The following is a 14,033-nucleotide window of genomic DNA, read 5'->3' as shown; positions in this document are numbered from 1 at the left end:
AATTCTCTTAAACTTCAAATAAGAGAGCCGCACACATGCATGGCCACCACTCTACCTCTTCTCCGCTGGATAGGATCACCAAACGGCCATCAGGGAGTGTGGTGGAGGCCCCCTGGGCCCTCCCTATTATTCCAGCCCAGCATGTAGCCCTACATTTAATGATATTTTACATGAAGGGCCCTGTACAGTGTGTTACAATTAGCAGCAGGACTGCTGCTAATCAATGATTTCTGTGATCTCTGTGTTTAGGCAATGCCTTTGGTCTGAGTCTAGATTTGGTCATTATTTGGCTTTGCCTGGTTAATTAGGGCAGAGTTCTTTTCTTGGGCTTATATATACTTCAGGCCTGGATTACTCAGGTGCTGGTTATACTATTTCTTTCATGTGCTAAACTCTTTCTAGATTCTAGTTGGTGAGTTTGTTCTTGTGTATTTTGTTTGTTTGTACTGTGGGACATGTTGGTCCTCTGAGAGATCTACTTTTTGGATAATTGTTTTATGTGTATCCTGGGATCAGTAGTTCCACTGGTTTGTTTGCCTTTCCTTTGAGTTTGGCCTACGGTCAAGCTGTTGTCTAACCCTGCAGTGGGATAGTATTCAGATAGGGTCAGTCAGTTAATGCTTGTCCACTGTCTATTCATCTGTTTACTGCCTGCATGCTATTCATCTGCCATTCACTCCATTTATGCATCGTCTCCATCTTCTATTATATTCAGTATTCGGTTCCGTTAATCCACTGGTTAGTGACTAGTGCCTTTTGTTTTCTGTCAGTATTAATGCGTGCTTCACCGATGTGATAGCGATTTTCAGGTATTGTGGTCTTGAGCACCACCAGCGGTGTAACACAGTGAGACCAAGCAAAGCTGTAGCTTAAAGATTTCTGACCTCAATGTAAGATCTGTACCAGTACCCCCACTCCCCACAAACAATATTTACGGCTCTTGATAGTGTTCCCCCAGGGCGTAATATTGGAAGACCATTGGTTACTTTCCGTCTCAATGACATGTGACATGATAACAAAAGAAGAAAACCCCTTTAAACCCACTCCGTCCAGTGGAGAAAGTGACACAGAAAGCAGTTTGGAGCCACATCCTATCCGTGAGGTTTCGATGTCGGCTCTTGTTACTGAGTATTGCATTTTCTTTTTGACCAATTATTACTAAGAGAAAGTTATGTAGAGTCATATATTAAAGTGTTCTAGTAAAAAGCACAATTCCCTTTTTTTACAAAAAACTGGAAATAACCGGGCATGGATGCAATGAGAAGCTTACTCCATCCTAAAGACCACAGAGTCTAAGTGGTCTACCCTTTCAAAAATATGAGAGAGTTATGGAGTAGGTGGGCAACAGTGTCTCCAACACTTACAAAATGTTTAGTTGGGAGGTGGAGGTATTTGATTTCTAGGACTCCCGCTGAGCAGCAAAATAAAGGGATCCACCGCTGATGAGCAGAATGAATGGGCCACTGCACAGTACCAGGCATAGCCATATGTATGATGTTCCTGGCACTGCAACACGGCCCATGCATTCTGCTCCCTAAAGTCAGACACCTCTGATTAAATATTGATGGCCTATCCTGATGACAGGCCATTAATATTTATGTCCTGGAAAACGTAATTAATTCCTACCCTCCCAAACCCCCTTAGTGTTAGAGCTTCCATAGGCTTCAAAAGAAAATAATTAAAAAATGTAGGCATCAGCAGAAAACTTATAGGTGCACTGACTACCTGGCTCAGATATGCTGGACTATTCAATGGAAACCTACATGGTCGTAACCCACCATAGTAGAGAACCTCTTTTACAAGATATTCAATGTGTCTATGAATTTGCCTCTGGTGCCAAAGTTTTTGAGTTGTTTTCTATTGTTCTTTACACAAGTTCTTAGAAATTTTTGTCATGCCAATAAAAAAGGTCAAATTGGCTCCTGAAATCTCCCAACGTATACCTCCGACAGACCCTTATATAACCTTATATACATAGCAATGGTTGAGAACTGTGTGGTCTGTCTTTTCTAGAATGACACCAGGGCAACCAATATGCCACTAGCAATGGGCGGCTGTTTTTTGCTGCACTGTAGATGTATGGCACACAAGGTACCTTGAGCATTGGTTCAGAGGTTAATGAAAGCCCACACATAAACCTCTAAAACTATGTCATGTTCTCGCCCGCTTAATGCAATGTTATGGGATATTCCCTTCAAGTTTTTCTACTGTTGAAGAAAATATTTTTTGCAAATATAATTGCTGCAATACAAAAATTCCCTCCTAAGATATTAGCCTTAAAATAGCCATTACCACTTTGGCTGATAACTAAAAATAGTAGACATATCTAATGGTTATATTGTTTGTGAACTTCCTCCTGGTGTGTCAAGGTTTGGAAATCCATATACACTACTGATGTGAATCATTGGTACTACTGGGAGTGTCAATCATATGACATTTTTCCTTTAGTCCACACATTAGTCGAGTCATATGAGCATATATAAATCATAACTCATCCTCTACCATATCCAGCATAAGTAGACAGATTTGGTATACAAGACTATAAGAAAGCCCCTATGGGAGTTGTAATGGTTGCCATATTGTTTGCCTTAATGCTTCCACCCACACGTAGGTCAATTATCTTTCAAAAAAAAATAACCTTAACGTGTCTTTGATAGAGAAACCAGACTGCAATACCCACTGGCACAGGGAAAGATATAAGAGGATATGTTCTATAAATGTATATATAGTGCCATAATGTCCCTATATGCATTTGCAGAGTGCCTCCAAAAACAGTTCAATTAAGAATATTCCATCATTAACAACATCCCAGGACGGTTCCATAAGCAATGCCGGCCAGAGAGTGCCCCCATAAACAGTGACAGCCATAGACTACCCTAATTAACATGGCCTGCCAGAAAGTGCCTCCATAAACAGTGACAGACAGATTGCCCCAATAAATAGTTTCTGCCAGAGTGTGGTCCATAGTTGCAGCCCGATCAATGGCAACAGTCGTGTGCAATCAATTATTCCAATAGTTGGGTCATGTACAGAGAAATATTAAAGGGGTTATGTGGGGACCAGAAATTATTAGCAGTGTAGTCACTGCAGTATGTGAGTACACGTGCGAATATACATTCCGGTCCATTGTCGCATTGATTCAGAGTTTTTCATAGAATTTTATAGCGCTGCCGGGGGACCTTAAGTCTAGTTGCAGTCGTCTTTGATGACGATACGACTCCTCGTCACGTGACCGACCCGCTGTACTCTATGTACTCGCTGTACCACTGCAAATCTCAGAATCAGTACGATGGGGACGGGAATGTATGTTAGCGCGTATACTTACATACTGCAGTGACTGCACTGATAAGTTTTGGTCCCCACATAACCCCTTTAAAATTGACTGAGTGTCACAGGTAATATTACACATTGAACATGTTCCTTGGGCGCTGCACAGTTAGGGACTGGATGTCCAAACCACCATCACCTATCGATAGATAGATAGATAGATAGATAGATAGATAGATAGATAGATAGATAGATAGATAGATAGATAGATAGATAGATAGATAGATAGATAGATAGATATGAGGTAGATGATAGATAGACAGATAGATAGATAGATATGAGGTAGATGATAGATAGATAGATAGATAGATAGATAGATAGATAGATAGATAGATAGATAGATAGATAGATAGATAGATAGATAGATAGATAGATAGATAGATAGATAGATAGATAGATAGATATGAGGTAGATGATAGATAGATAGATAGATAGATAGATAGATAGATAGATAGATAGATAGATAGATAGATAGATAGATAGATAGATAGATAGATAGATAGATAGATAGATATGAGGTAGATGATAGATGATAGATAGATAGATAGATAGATAGATAGATAGATAGATAGATAGATAGATAGATAGATAGATAGATATGAGGTAGATGATAGATAGATAGATAGATAGATAGATAGATAGATAGATAGATAGATAGATAGATAGATAGATAGATAGATAGATAGATAGAATATAATTTTTCTTGGAATCTCCCTCTTTGTCATGGATGAAAGACCCTTTTTTACATTGGTGGACTCCTAGGAGAATAGCAGTTTGTGGGGTTTTCCCCAGTGCCAGGAGAATGGCTTCACTACTATTTACCATTGCACTCGCCCACTGAATGGGCATCAGTGGACTTGAATAATGGCAGATAGTACTCGAGAGCAGGGGCCTCACAGACAACAAAGGGTGCCTGAGCAAAAACAGTATGTGGGCCCCTTGTTTTCTAATAGCTCATCATAAAACCCCCCTGTAATTGTGAGCTATAGACAGTAGGGTGCTGTTTATAAGGTGGCAGTGTCACCCCTTACCTACTGGGCCCCTGTGCAGAGGTTGCCCCCTGCTCCACAGACTGCTTTATCTTATAGAGGGGGCTCAGGACTGGATGACTTGGACCCTGGCCCAGAACTTCTACACCTCCAACATTAGTAAAACATTAACAAACACGCCTGCAGCTCTACTTAACCCCTCTGATGCTGGATTCAACATCACTCTCCAGTTACTAACATGTCAGTGGGATCTTGAATCCAGTTGTCTGATAATTCAATTCCGGGGCGACCGTCTGATCGGTCAATATTTTCACCAGATACACCCACCAACCCACAGTGTTGAATGACAAACTCAGCCCTGCTACATCTCTACCATACTGTAATGCGGTCATCATTGTCATTCACCTCATTGCCTCTCCCACTCCACCATGTTGATTTTGTTAGTCCTACCTTGGTAAGCCAATATAACGGTAAACAGTGCAAGGAGACTGTGGCAAGTCCTCATGGTGAGATGTGCTGCAGCAGAGGGTTAACTCCAAATGGCGGGTATGAGGATGATGAGGTATTGTTTATAGGGTGCCCACACAAGTGGCAGTGCTTTGTAATGTCCCAGGGGTGCCCTTCTTGTAGTCTTCTGATAGTTTCCCTTCTTCTACCCTATACTGTCTAATCTTCTCAGGACTAAATCCAGTTGTGAATCTCAGAAGAGTGTCTGGCTCTGCTGCATGTCCTCGGTGCCAGCCCCCTATAGTGACTTCAGGGGCTGAGGGCGGGTATGGAGGAGGACAGATATATATAGGAAGTCACACTGGTACCATGTAACAACTGCTCATTTCCTGCACTCTCTGAGTATTATTGCTCTCTCTCTTCCTACATCTGATGTCTCGGCCCTCCATATACTCACAGGTCCTTCCTCTAATGCTTTCCTTTGAAAGTTCCTCTCACATGCATTTTCTATTTCTTGTAGGAGAGAAGTGGGCGAGTGAAGGGGGGTGAGGGGATTTCCAGGTTAAAAAAAACAGGAATTCCCCAAATAAGGCAAGACTGTCTGTCACACTAAGAGAGTCAATCTAGTGCTTTAGATTAGATGTCAGTGGTTTCTGCTGACTGGTGTGTTGACTTATACTGAACCTGGGGTATACAAAGTGCAGATGGGGCCCCAAAGAAGAAATCATGCCCCCTGACTGGTACATGTCATCACACCCCACCGTCTAGGACAGGAAGGTCCATTGCTTGCTCCCACAACATCTGACCAGAACTTGTACAAATGAAGGGCAGCATAACCCGCAGGACCAGGGCCAGGCATATGTTGGATCGCAACCTGTGCGGTACCCTCTGTTGGCGCCCCTCCCCAATATGTTGTACTGCTAGACTGTGTACAAATAACCATACCATACAGTTTAGTGCCCACATAACAGTGCCATAAGCTGGCCAAACAACAGTTCCATACAGTTTCCTAAATAATGCTACACAGTGTCACCGCCACCCTGTGCTACAACAATAACATACTCTACAGTACTCCCGGGAAATCTTTTTGATTGCTCTAGGTGACCCGCATCCTGACTCCCCGAGAGCCTCGAAGTAACTCTCGTAGACTTGCATAGTGAGACTGACTTCTGGTCCAATCAGCAGACACTGTAGGACTCATAGGGTCAGAGTGCGGGTCACGTGATCTAACGACCTGGATCAGAGCGGGTAACTTTAAAATAACCTAGTTTATAAATGGAGGGTAATAAGAAAGGAGTGCTTCTTTAAAGGGAGTCTATCACCATACCCCCAAGCCGCTTACACCGCCAGACAGGTATAGAGTAACGCAGTGGCCACCTACCTTTATTACATATGTTAGGGCTTTTAAAAGTGTAAAAAATTTGATTTATTTTACGGGCACTGCATGCAAATTAGAGGCAACGTGTCCGCCGAATCGGGAAGTGTCCTGCACTTTCATCCCTAACACCTTCCCAGCCCCTTCCCTGTGGATTTGACAGACGTCTCTGCTCGTCTGCTGTGTCATACGCCACTCCAGCCGAGCAGATGAGCAGAGACGTCACTCAAGTAAAAAGGGAAGGGGCTGGGGGGCGTTAGTGATAAAAGTGCTGGACACTTCCTGGTTTGGCGGAGACCTGTAGAAATAAATCAACTTTTTTACACTTTTGAAAGCCGCCACATATGTAATAAAGGTATGTGGCCACTACACTATACCTGTCTAGTGATATAAGGGGCTTGGAGGAGGGGGAATCTGGTAACAGACTCACTTCAAGCAGCAGTGTCATACAAATTAAATACCACCATATAGTGCTCAAGTAATACATACAAAAGGGTGGCCTTAGGGGTGTGCGACCTGTGCCTTCGGACAGGGCGCATCACTCCAGCAGGTGGAATTGGGCGCTGCGCTGGCTCCCTTCCCCTGCTTGTTTCAGAAGCGCCCGCGCCCGGCGACCCAGCAGTCGCCTTTCCGCCTGGGCGCTTCTTTGCTCAGTGCCGCCGCTACCACTGTAGCAGCCATAGCGGCTGGTAGCGGCGACACCGGGCATGACAGCGGCGCCGCTAGCAGCCGATGCGGCTGCTACAGCGGTAGCGACGGCACTATAGCAGAGCAGGGAAATATCTCCCTGCTCTGCTATCTACTAGCGCCACTAAAGCTCCCTGAAGGAGCGGAATCCCCGTGTGGCCGGGGATTCCACTCCTGGAGCGCTCCGCTTGATGTCTCTGTCCATATATGGACAGTGACATCAGGGGAAACTCCTGAAGTGGAATCCTCATCCACAGCGTTGCAGACATTGTGACCGGGGATCTCACTCCATAGTTACATAGTTACATAGTTAGTACGGCTGAAAAAAGACACATGTCCATCAAGTCCAACCAAGGGAAGGGAAAAGGGAAGGAAAAATTTCTACACATAGGAGCTAATATTTTTTTGTTCTAGGAAATTATCTAACCCTTTTTTAAAGCCATCTACTGTCCCTGCTGTGACCAGCTCCTGCGGTAGGCTATTCCATAAATTCACCGTTCTTACTGTAAAGAAGCCTTGTCGCCTCTGCAGCTTGAACCTTTTTTTCTCCAGACGGAGGGAGTGCCCCCTTGTTTTTTGAGGGGGTTTTACAAGGAACAGGATATCACCATATTTTTTGTATGTGCCATTAATATATTTATATAAGTTAATCATGTCCCCCTTAGTCGTCTTTTTTCAAGGCTAAATAGGTTTAATTCTTTCAATCTTTTCTCATAACTTAAATTCTCCATGCCCCTTATTAGCTTCGTTGCTCTTCTTTGTATTTTTTCCAACTCCAGGGCATCCTTTCTATGAACTGGAGCCCAGAACTGAACTGCATATTCTAGATGGGGCCTCACTAATGCTTTGTAAAGTGGCAATATTACATCTCTGTCCCGCGAGTCCATGCCTCTTTTAATACACGACAATATCTTGCTGGCCTTTGAAGCAGCTGATTGACACTGCATGCTGTTATTGAGTTTATGATTTACAAGAACACCCAGATCCTTCTCAACAAGTGAATCCGCCAGTGTAGCTCCCCCTAGGACATATGATGCATGCAGGTTGTTGGTACCCAGATGCATAACTTTACATTTATCTACATTAAACTTCATCTGCCAAGTGGACGCCCAAACACTTAGTTTGTTTAAATCTGCCTGTAATTCATGAACATCTTCCATAGTCTGAACTATATTACATAGCTTGGTGTCATCTGCAAAAATAGAAATAGTGCTATTAATCCCATCCTCTATATCATTAATAAATAAGTTGAATAATAGTGGTCCCAGCACTGAACCCTGGGGTACACCACTTATAACCGGTGACCATTCAGAGAAGGAATCATTGACCACAACTCTCTGGATACGGTCCTTGAGCCAATTCTCAATCCAATTACAAACTATATTTTCTAAACCTATAGTCCGTAATTTACCCATTAGGCGTCTATGGGGGACAGTGTCAAATGCCTTTGCAAAGTCCAAAAACACTAAATCCACAGCGGCCCCTCTGTCTAGACTTCTGCTTACCTCTTCATAAAAACAGATTAGGTTAGTTTGACAACTTCTGTCCTTAGTAAAACCATGCTGGCTGTCACTTATAATGCTATTTATTGTCACATAATCCTGTATATAGTCCCTCAATAGCCCCTCAAACATTTTCCCCACGATGGATGTTAAGCTTACTGGTCTATAATTACCCGGGGAAGACCTAGAGCCCTTTTTGAAAATAGGCACCACATTTGCCCTGCGCCAGTCCCTTGGCACTATACCAGTCACTAGAGATTCTCTGAATATTATGAAAAGGGGGACAGAAATAACTGAACTAAGCTCTTTAAGAATTCTAGGGTGTAACCCATCTGGTCCCGGAGCCTTGTGCACATTTATTTTATTTAATTTAGCTTGGACCATCTCTACATTCATCCAATTCAGTATATCAGCCGATATATTAACAGCACTGGCACCGGCTACATCAGCTGCTCTTTCTTCAGTTGTATATACAGAGCTAAAGAACCCATTTAGTAACTCTGCCTTCTCTTGATCCCCTGTGATCAACTCCCCATTACCATTATCTAGGGGTCCTACATGTTCAGACCTTGGCTTTTTTGCATTTATATGCTTGAAGAATTTTTTAGGATTTGTTTTACTATCCTTGACCACCTGCCTTTCATTTTGTATTTTTGCTAATTTTATTACATTTTTACAGATTTTATTAAGCTCTTTATATTTTACAAAGGCTACAGCTGTACCCTCAGATTTGTATTTTTTAAATGCCCTTTTTTTGTCATGTATTGCCCCTTTCACAGAAGGTGTAAGCCATGTGGGGTTTAATTTGAGTCGTTTATACTTATTACCTGTAGGAATAAATTTTGCACTATAATAACTCAAAGTAGATTTGAAAATCTCCCATTTATCATTTGTTCCATTATTTGACATTAGTTCTTCCCAGTCCATATCCTGAATTGCAGCCCTCATCCTGGGGAAATTGGCTTTCTTAAAATTAAATGTTTTTGCCCTCCCAGCCTGCGTTTGTTTTTTACAGTATAGGTAAAATGTAACTATATTGTGATCACTGTTACCGAGGTTTTCACGAACATTGACATTCCCAACAAGATCTGCATTATTAGAAATGACCAGATCCAACAGAGCTTCACCTCTAGTCGGGTCTTCCACAAACTGGCCCATAAAATTTTCCTGCAACAGGTTGAGGAAATGTCTCCCCTTTGCAGTTGAAGCCGAACCATGACACCAATTAATATCCCGGAAATTAAAATCTCCCATTATCACTACAGTACCCGCCTGTGCAGCCCGCTCCATCTGTTTATATAGCTGAACTTCCATCTCCTCAGTTATATTGGGGGGTCTATAGATTACACCAAAAGTAATTTTTTCAGTGTTTACCTCCCTTTCTAGTTCCACCCACAAGGTTTCAACCTCCTCACAGTCTTCACCCACTATTGTCTCTTTCACACTCGCCTTCATATCACTTCTCACATACAGACATACACCACCACCTTTCCTATTTGTCCTGTCTTTACGAAAAAGTGTAAAACCCTGTAGATTTACAGCCCAGTCATGTGAAGAGTCCAGCCATGTTTCAGCAACACCAACTATATCTATATTTTCTTCCAGTATCAAGGCCTCCAGCTCCCCCATTTTACTTGCTAGACTTCTGGCATTTGTGAACATACACTTTAACTTGCCTGTCAGTTTTTCACTTTTATTATCAGAAATGTGATTTGACATTAATCGGTCCTTTTTATTTACACTGATGTTTTGTAACGAAAGGATCTCCTTATCCTGTTGTCTAGTCCTCTCCCCACATTCTGTTTCTCCCCCCACCAATATAGTCTGACCCCTCTCTAACCTGGCTACCCCTTTTTTTTCTACATTGACCTCCCTCCTCAGCCCTAGTTTAAATACTCCGCCACCCCAGCTAGAATTCTCTCCCCCAGCACAGCGGACCCCCTTCCATTTAGGTGCAAATCATCTGCAGAATACAGTTTGTACCCCAATGAAAAGTCAGCCCAGTGCTCTAGGAACCCAAATCCTTCTCCTCTACACCAAGACTTCAGCCATGCATTTAACTCCCTAAGCTCCCGCTGTCTTTCCTGTGATGCGCATGGCACAGGCAGTATTCCTGAGAATACAACCTTGGAGGTCCTTCCCTTCAGCTTGTAGCCTAGTTCTTTAAAATTATTCTTAAGGCTCCTCCACCTACCATTTATTCTGTCGTTGGTACCGACATGGACCACGACAGCTGGATCATCACCAGCCCCTCCCAGCAATTTGTCCACCCGTTCCACCACATGCCGAACCCTGGCACCAGGGAGACAGCAAACCATTCGGTTGAGGTGGTCTTGCCGACAAATAATTCTATCCGTCTTCCTGATTATAGAATCCCCTACGACTATCAATTGTCTTGGCTTACCTGCATTACCATCCCGCCGACTACTAGCTGGGCTGTTCTCCCGGCTGTTAGGGAGATCAGTATCCACTAGGGCTGCCATTTCTGAGACTGACACCCTCGCATCATCACCCAACTTGGCAATTTTGCCTGGAATGTCAGAAACCGGATCGGCCTTCCTTGTCTTTGACCCCTTTCTACTGCCCCTAACTACATTAACCCAGCTACTTACCTGATCCTGCTCACCCATGTCTTCACCCTCCAGTTGTAACCCACTAACTGCATGCTCTGTGAGCAGCAAGCTCCGTTCAAAATTGTCTATCCTCCTCAGTGTTGCATTCTGCTCCTCCAGATCTCTAATACGAGCTTCCAGGTGAACAACATGCTCACATCTGCCACAGAGATATTCACCCTGGAACTCCGGCTCCAGTCGTGCATACATATGGCAAACTGTGCACTGAAGAAAACCTCCAATCTTGCTGTCCATTATCCCAGTTACAAAAAAACAGCGAACAGGTGTTAACCAAAAAGATAAAGAAGTAGAAGAGCACTTACTTGGGCTTTAACTCCTCTTTTGAACTCCGGTTTTTGGAACTCCACTTAATATACAAACCACTTGCAATTCAAGCCACAGAGCAGGCTCTACAGAGTAGTGAGGCCTGATTTATACCACCTGGTAGCAGCTAAGCCCTCCCCCTTACTCAGCTACTCAGGAAACTGCAAAGGAAAAAAAAGGTTACAAATTATGTCACTTTTGCAAACTTTGTAGCAAGCAAGCAATCAATACATATATCACATACAATGGCCCCCCACTTTGTCACACACAACACAGTAAATCAATCCGGTTTTTGGAACTCCACTTAATATACAAACCACTTGCTATTCAAGGCTCCAGGAGAAGTTAATGACTTCACTGTCCATAAATGGACACATACGACAGGAGCTTCCCCTAGAGTGGAATCCCCGGGCACAGCGTTGGCAACGCTGTGCACGGGGATTCCGCTTCAGGAGTTTCCCCTGATATCACTGTCCATATATGGTCAAAGACATCAAGCGGAGCGCTCCAGGAGCGGAATCCTCGGCCACACGGAGATTCCGCTTTTTCAGGGAGCTACAGTGGTGCTATCTACTGGAAGGGGGTGCTATCTACAAGGGGGCTGTGGGCTGTGTGGCACTACCTACAAGGGGGCTGTGGGCTGTGTGGCAGTACCAACATGGGGGCTGTGGGCTGTGTGACATTACCTACCAGGGTGCTGTGTGGCACTCCCTCCCAGGGGGCTGTGTGGCACTCCCTACCAGGCGGTTGTGTAGCACACCCTACCAGGGGGCTGTGTGGCGCTCTCTACAGGGGGCTGTGTGGCACTCTCTACAGGGGGCTGTGTGGCGCTCTCTACTGGGGGCTGTGTGGCGCTCTCTACAAGGGGCTGTGTGGCGCTATCTACAAGGGGGCTGTGTGGCGCTATCTACAAGGGGACTGTGTGGTGCTATCTAAAAGGGGGCTGTGTGGCGCTACCTACAAGGGGGCTGTGTGGCGCTACTTACAAGGGGGCTGTGTGGTGTTACCTACAAGGGGCTGTGTGATGCTACCTACAAGGGGCTGTGTGGCACTACCTACAAGGGGCTGTGTGGCACTACCTACAGGGGGAATCTTTGAGTGCGGGGCTGATGGTCATTTTACTGTGAGTGGGGGACTGACGGTTATTTTACTGTGAGTGGGGGGCTGACGGTCTTCAAGTGGTTTCCACCTCTGACCTCCTATTGAAATTAATAGGAGGCAGAAAATACCTGCGGCGCTTGTTTGGAGTGCTTTTTTGCCTGCGTCTTTTGCATTAGCTTCAATTGCTTAAAAAAACGCAAAGAAAACCCGTCAAATAAGCATAATATAGAGTATCATCAGCCAGAGTAAAGCAAGTGACTCTTATTAAAAAAAAGAGAGTGATAAATTATCTGCATATAACAAGAATAATGAATCGCAAATTAAGTGAACAATACAATACCATAATGCAAAAAGAAAAAATAGTAATCACATTTTTTTTTATATAACAGTGAATTAAGTACATGGAAACCATGTAGGGAGGACGCGAGCTATAGTAAAAAAACGAAAGTGCAAGAATAATGTGAAAATTAAGAACAGGGGGAAAGAGTTTTTTTTTCTTAAATCATTTAATTTTAAGCAAGGGACAGATATGGTCTTATAAAAAGGCAGAAAAGCTCAATTTCTCATTGAGACCGAATGGGGTCATAGTTCCCAGAGTAATGATCCATCAGCATTCCTTCTATGCGAGTATCATCTTCGCGTCGCCACCTCTAACACCACAATGCACCATGTCTATGCCCCATGCCTAGAAGGTTTTGGGGTCACACCCATGGTGTAATTTAAAGTGTTTAGGGATCGTCTTCAATAGTGTTAAATCATTGATTTCCTTTGCGGCAATTATGTCCCGTACATGTTCCCGAACACGGATTCTCAGTTGTCTGGATGTTAGACCAACATAAACCTTTGGGCATCCACATGTTGCGTAATAACTGACATGTGTCGTAATGCAAGAAATACAGTGCGGAATTCTAAAACGACATCCGTTTTTGATGGAGTCAAAAAAGGTTGTCCGTGCTATGTTAGTACATGCCACACAGTCACGGCATGGGTAGCATCCTTGAACCGGACCGCTTTTTGAGAAGGGGTTCGGCTATTTTGGTACCTAATGCTCGATATCTTTAAGATTTTTGCTCCTTCTGGCCGTCATCTGAGAATTTACTGGTAAGGCTGTCATCAGAGTGGGTTCCATCTGTAAGATGGGCCAGTGTTTTTGTAATATCGATCTCATTGTTTGCCACTGGTTATTATAAGTGGAAATGAATCTAATTTCATTATCGGACACATCTTTCTTTTTTGTTCCTGTCGGGTGTAACAATTGTTTTCGTTCAGTTTTTTTAGCCCGACTGTACCCCTGCTTGATACATCTCTGACTGTAGCCCCTTTCTTGAAATCTATCTTTTAGGTCCCGTGACTGTTTCTCAAATTTTTCCTCTGAAGAACAGATCCGCTTCATCCTGAGGAATTGACCAACTGGGACAGCCCTAACAGTAGAGTGTACATGTGCCGAGGTGGCATGCAGGAGGGAGTTGACTGACGTCTTCTTTCTATAGACGTCCGTCTGTAATGCTCCCTCCTCATTGGCCTCAATGGACACATCTAAAAAATTATGATGATGTACAAACGATGAGGAATTAACAGATATCTGTTTAATCATCTATCAATACGTTTATGAGAAGAGATTCCTTCTTTGTTGATATTGATTATGTCTTTCAAAATTTTTTTTGTTCAT

The 14,033-nt window shown here is 43.5% G+C and overlaps 1 protein-coding gene across 1 annotated transcript in view; it reads right to left on the bottom strand.

The window, feature by feature from the left end:
* Positions 1–5,251, bottom strand: part of LOC142750138 (intercellular adhesion molecule 5-like) — a 58,534-nt gene extending 53,283 nt beyond the window's left edge. Inside the window, exon 1 of the mRNA XM_075858965.1 lies at positions 4,767–5,251. Within this exon, the coding sequence (XP_075715080.1) occupies positions 4,767–4,821 (55 nt within the window). The 5' untranslated portion in view covers positions 4,822–5,251. The remainder of the gene's footprint in view (positions 1–4,766) is intronic.
* Positions 5,252–14,033: the final 8,782 nt, after the last annotated feature.

The sequence above is a fragment of the Rhinoderma darwinii genome, chromosome 3 (assembly GCF_050947455.1).
Source record: "Rhinoderma darwinii isolate aRhiDar2 chromosome 3, aRhiDar2.hap1, whole genome shotgun sequence".
In the NCBI taxonomy this organism is placed as follows: domain Eukaryota; kingdom Metazoa; phylum Chordata; class Amphibia; order Anura; family Rhinodermatidae; genus Rhinoderma; species Rhinoderma darwinii.
Note: the sequence above shows the minus strand (reverse complement) of the source record. Positions and strands in the feature narration are given on the sequence as shown.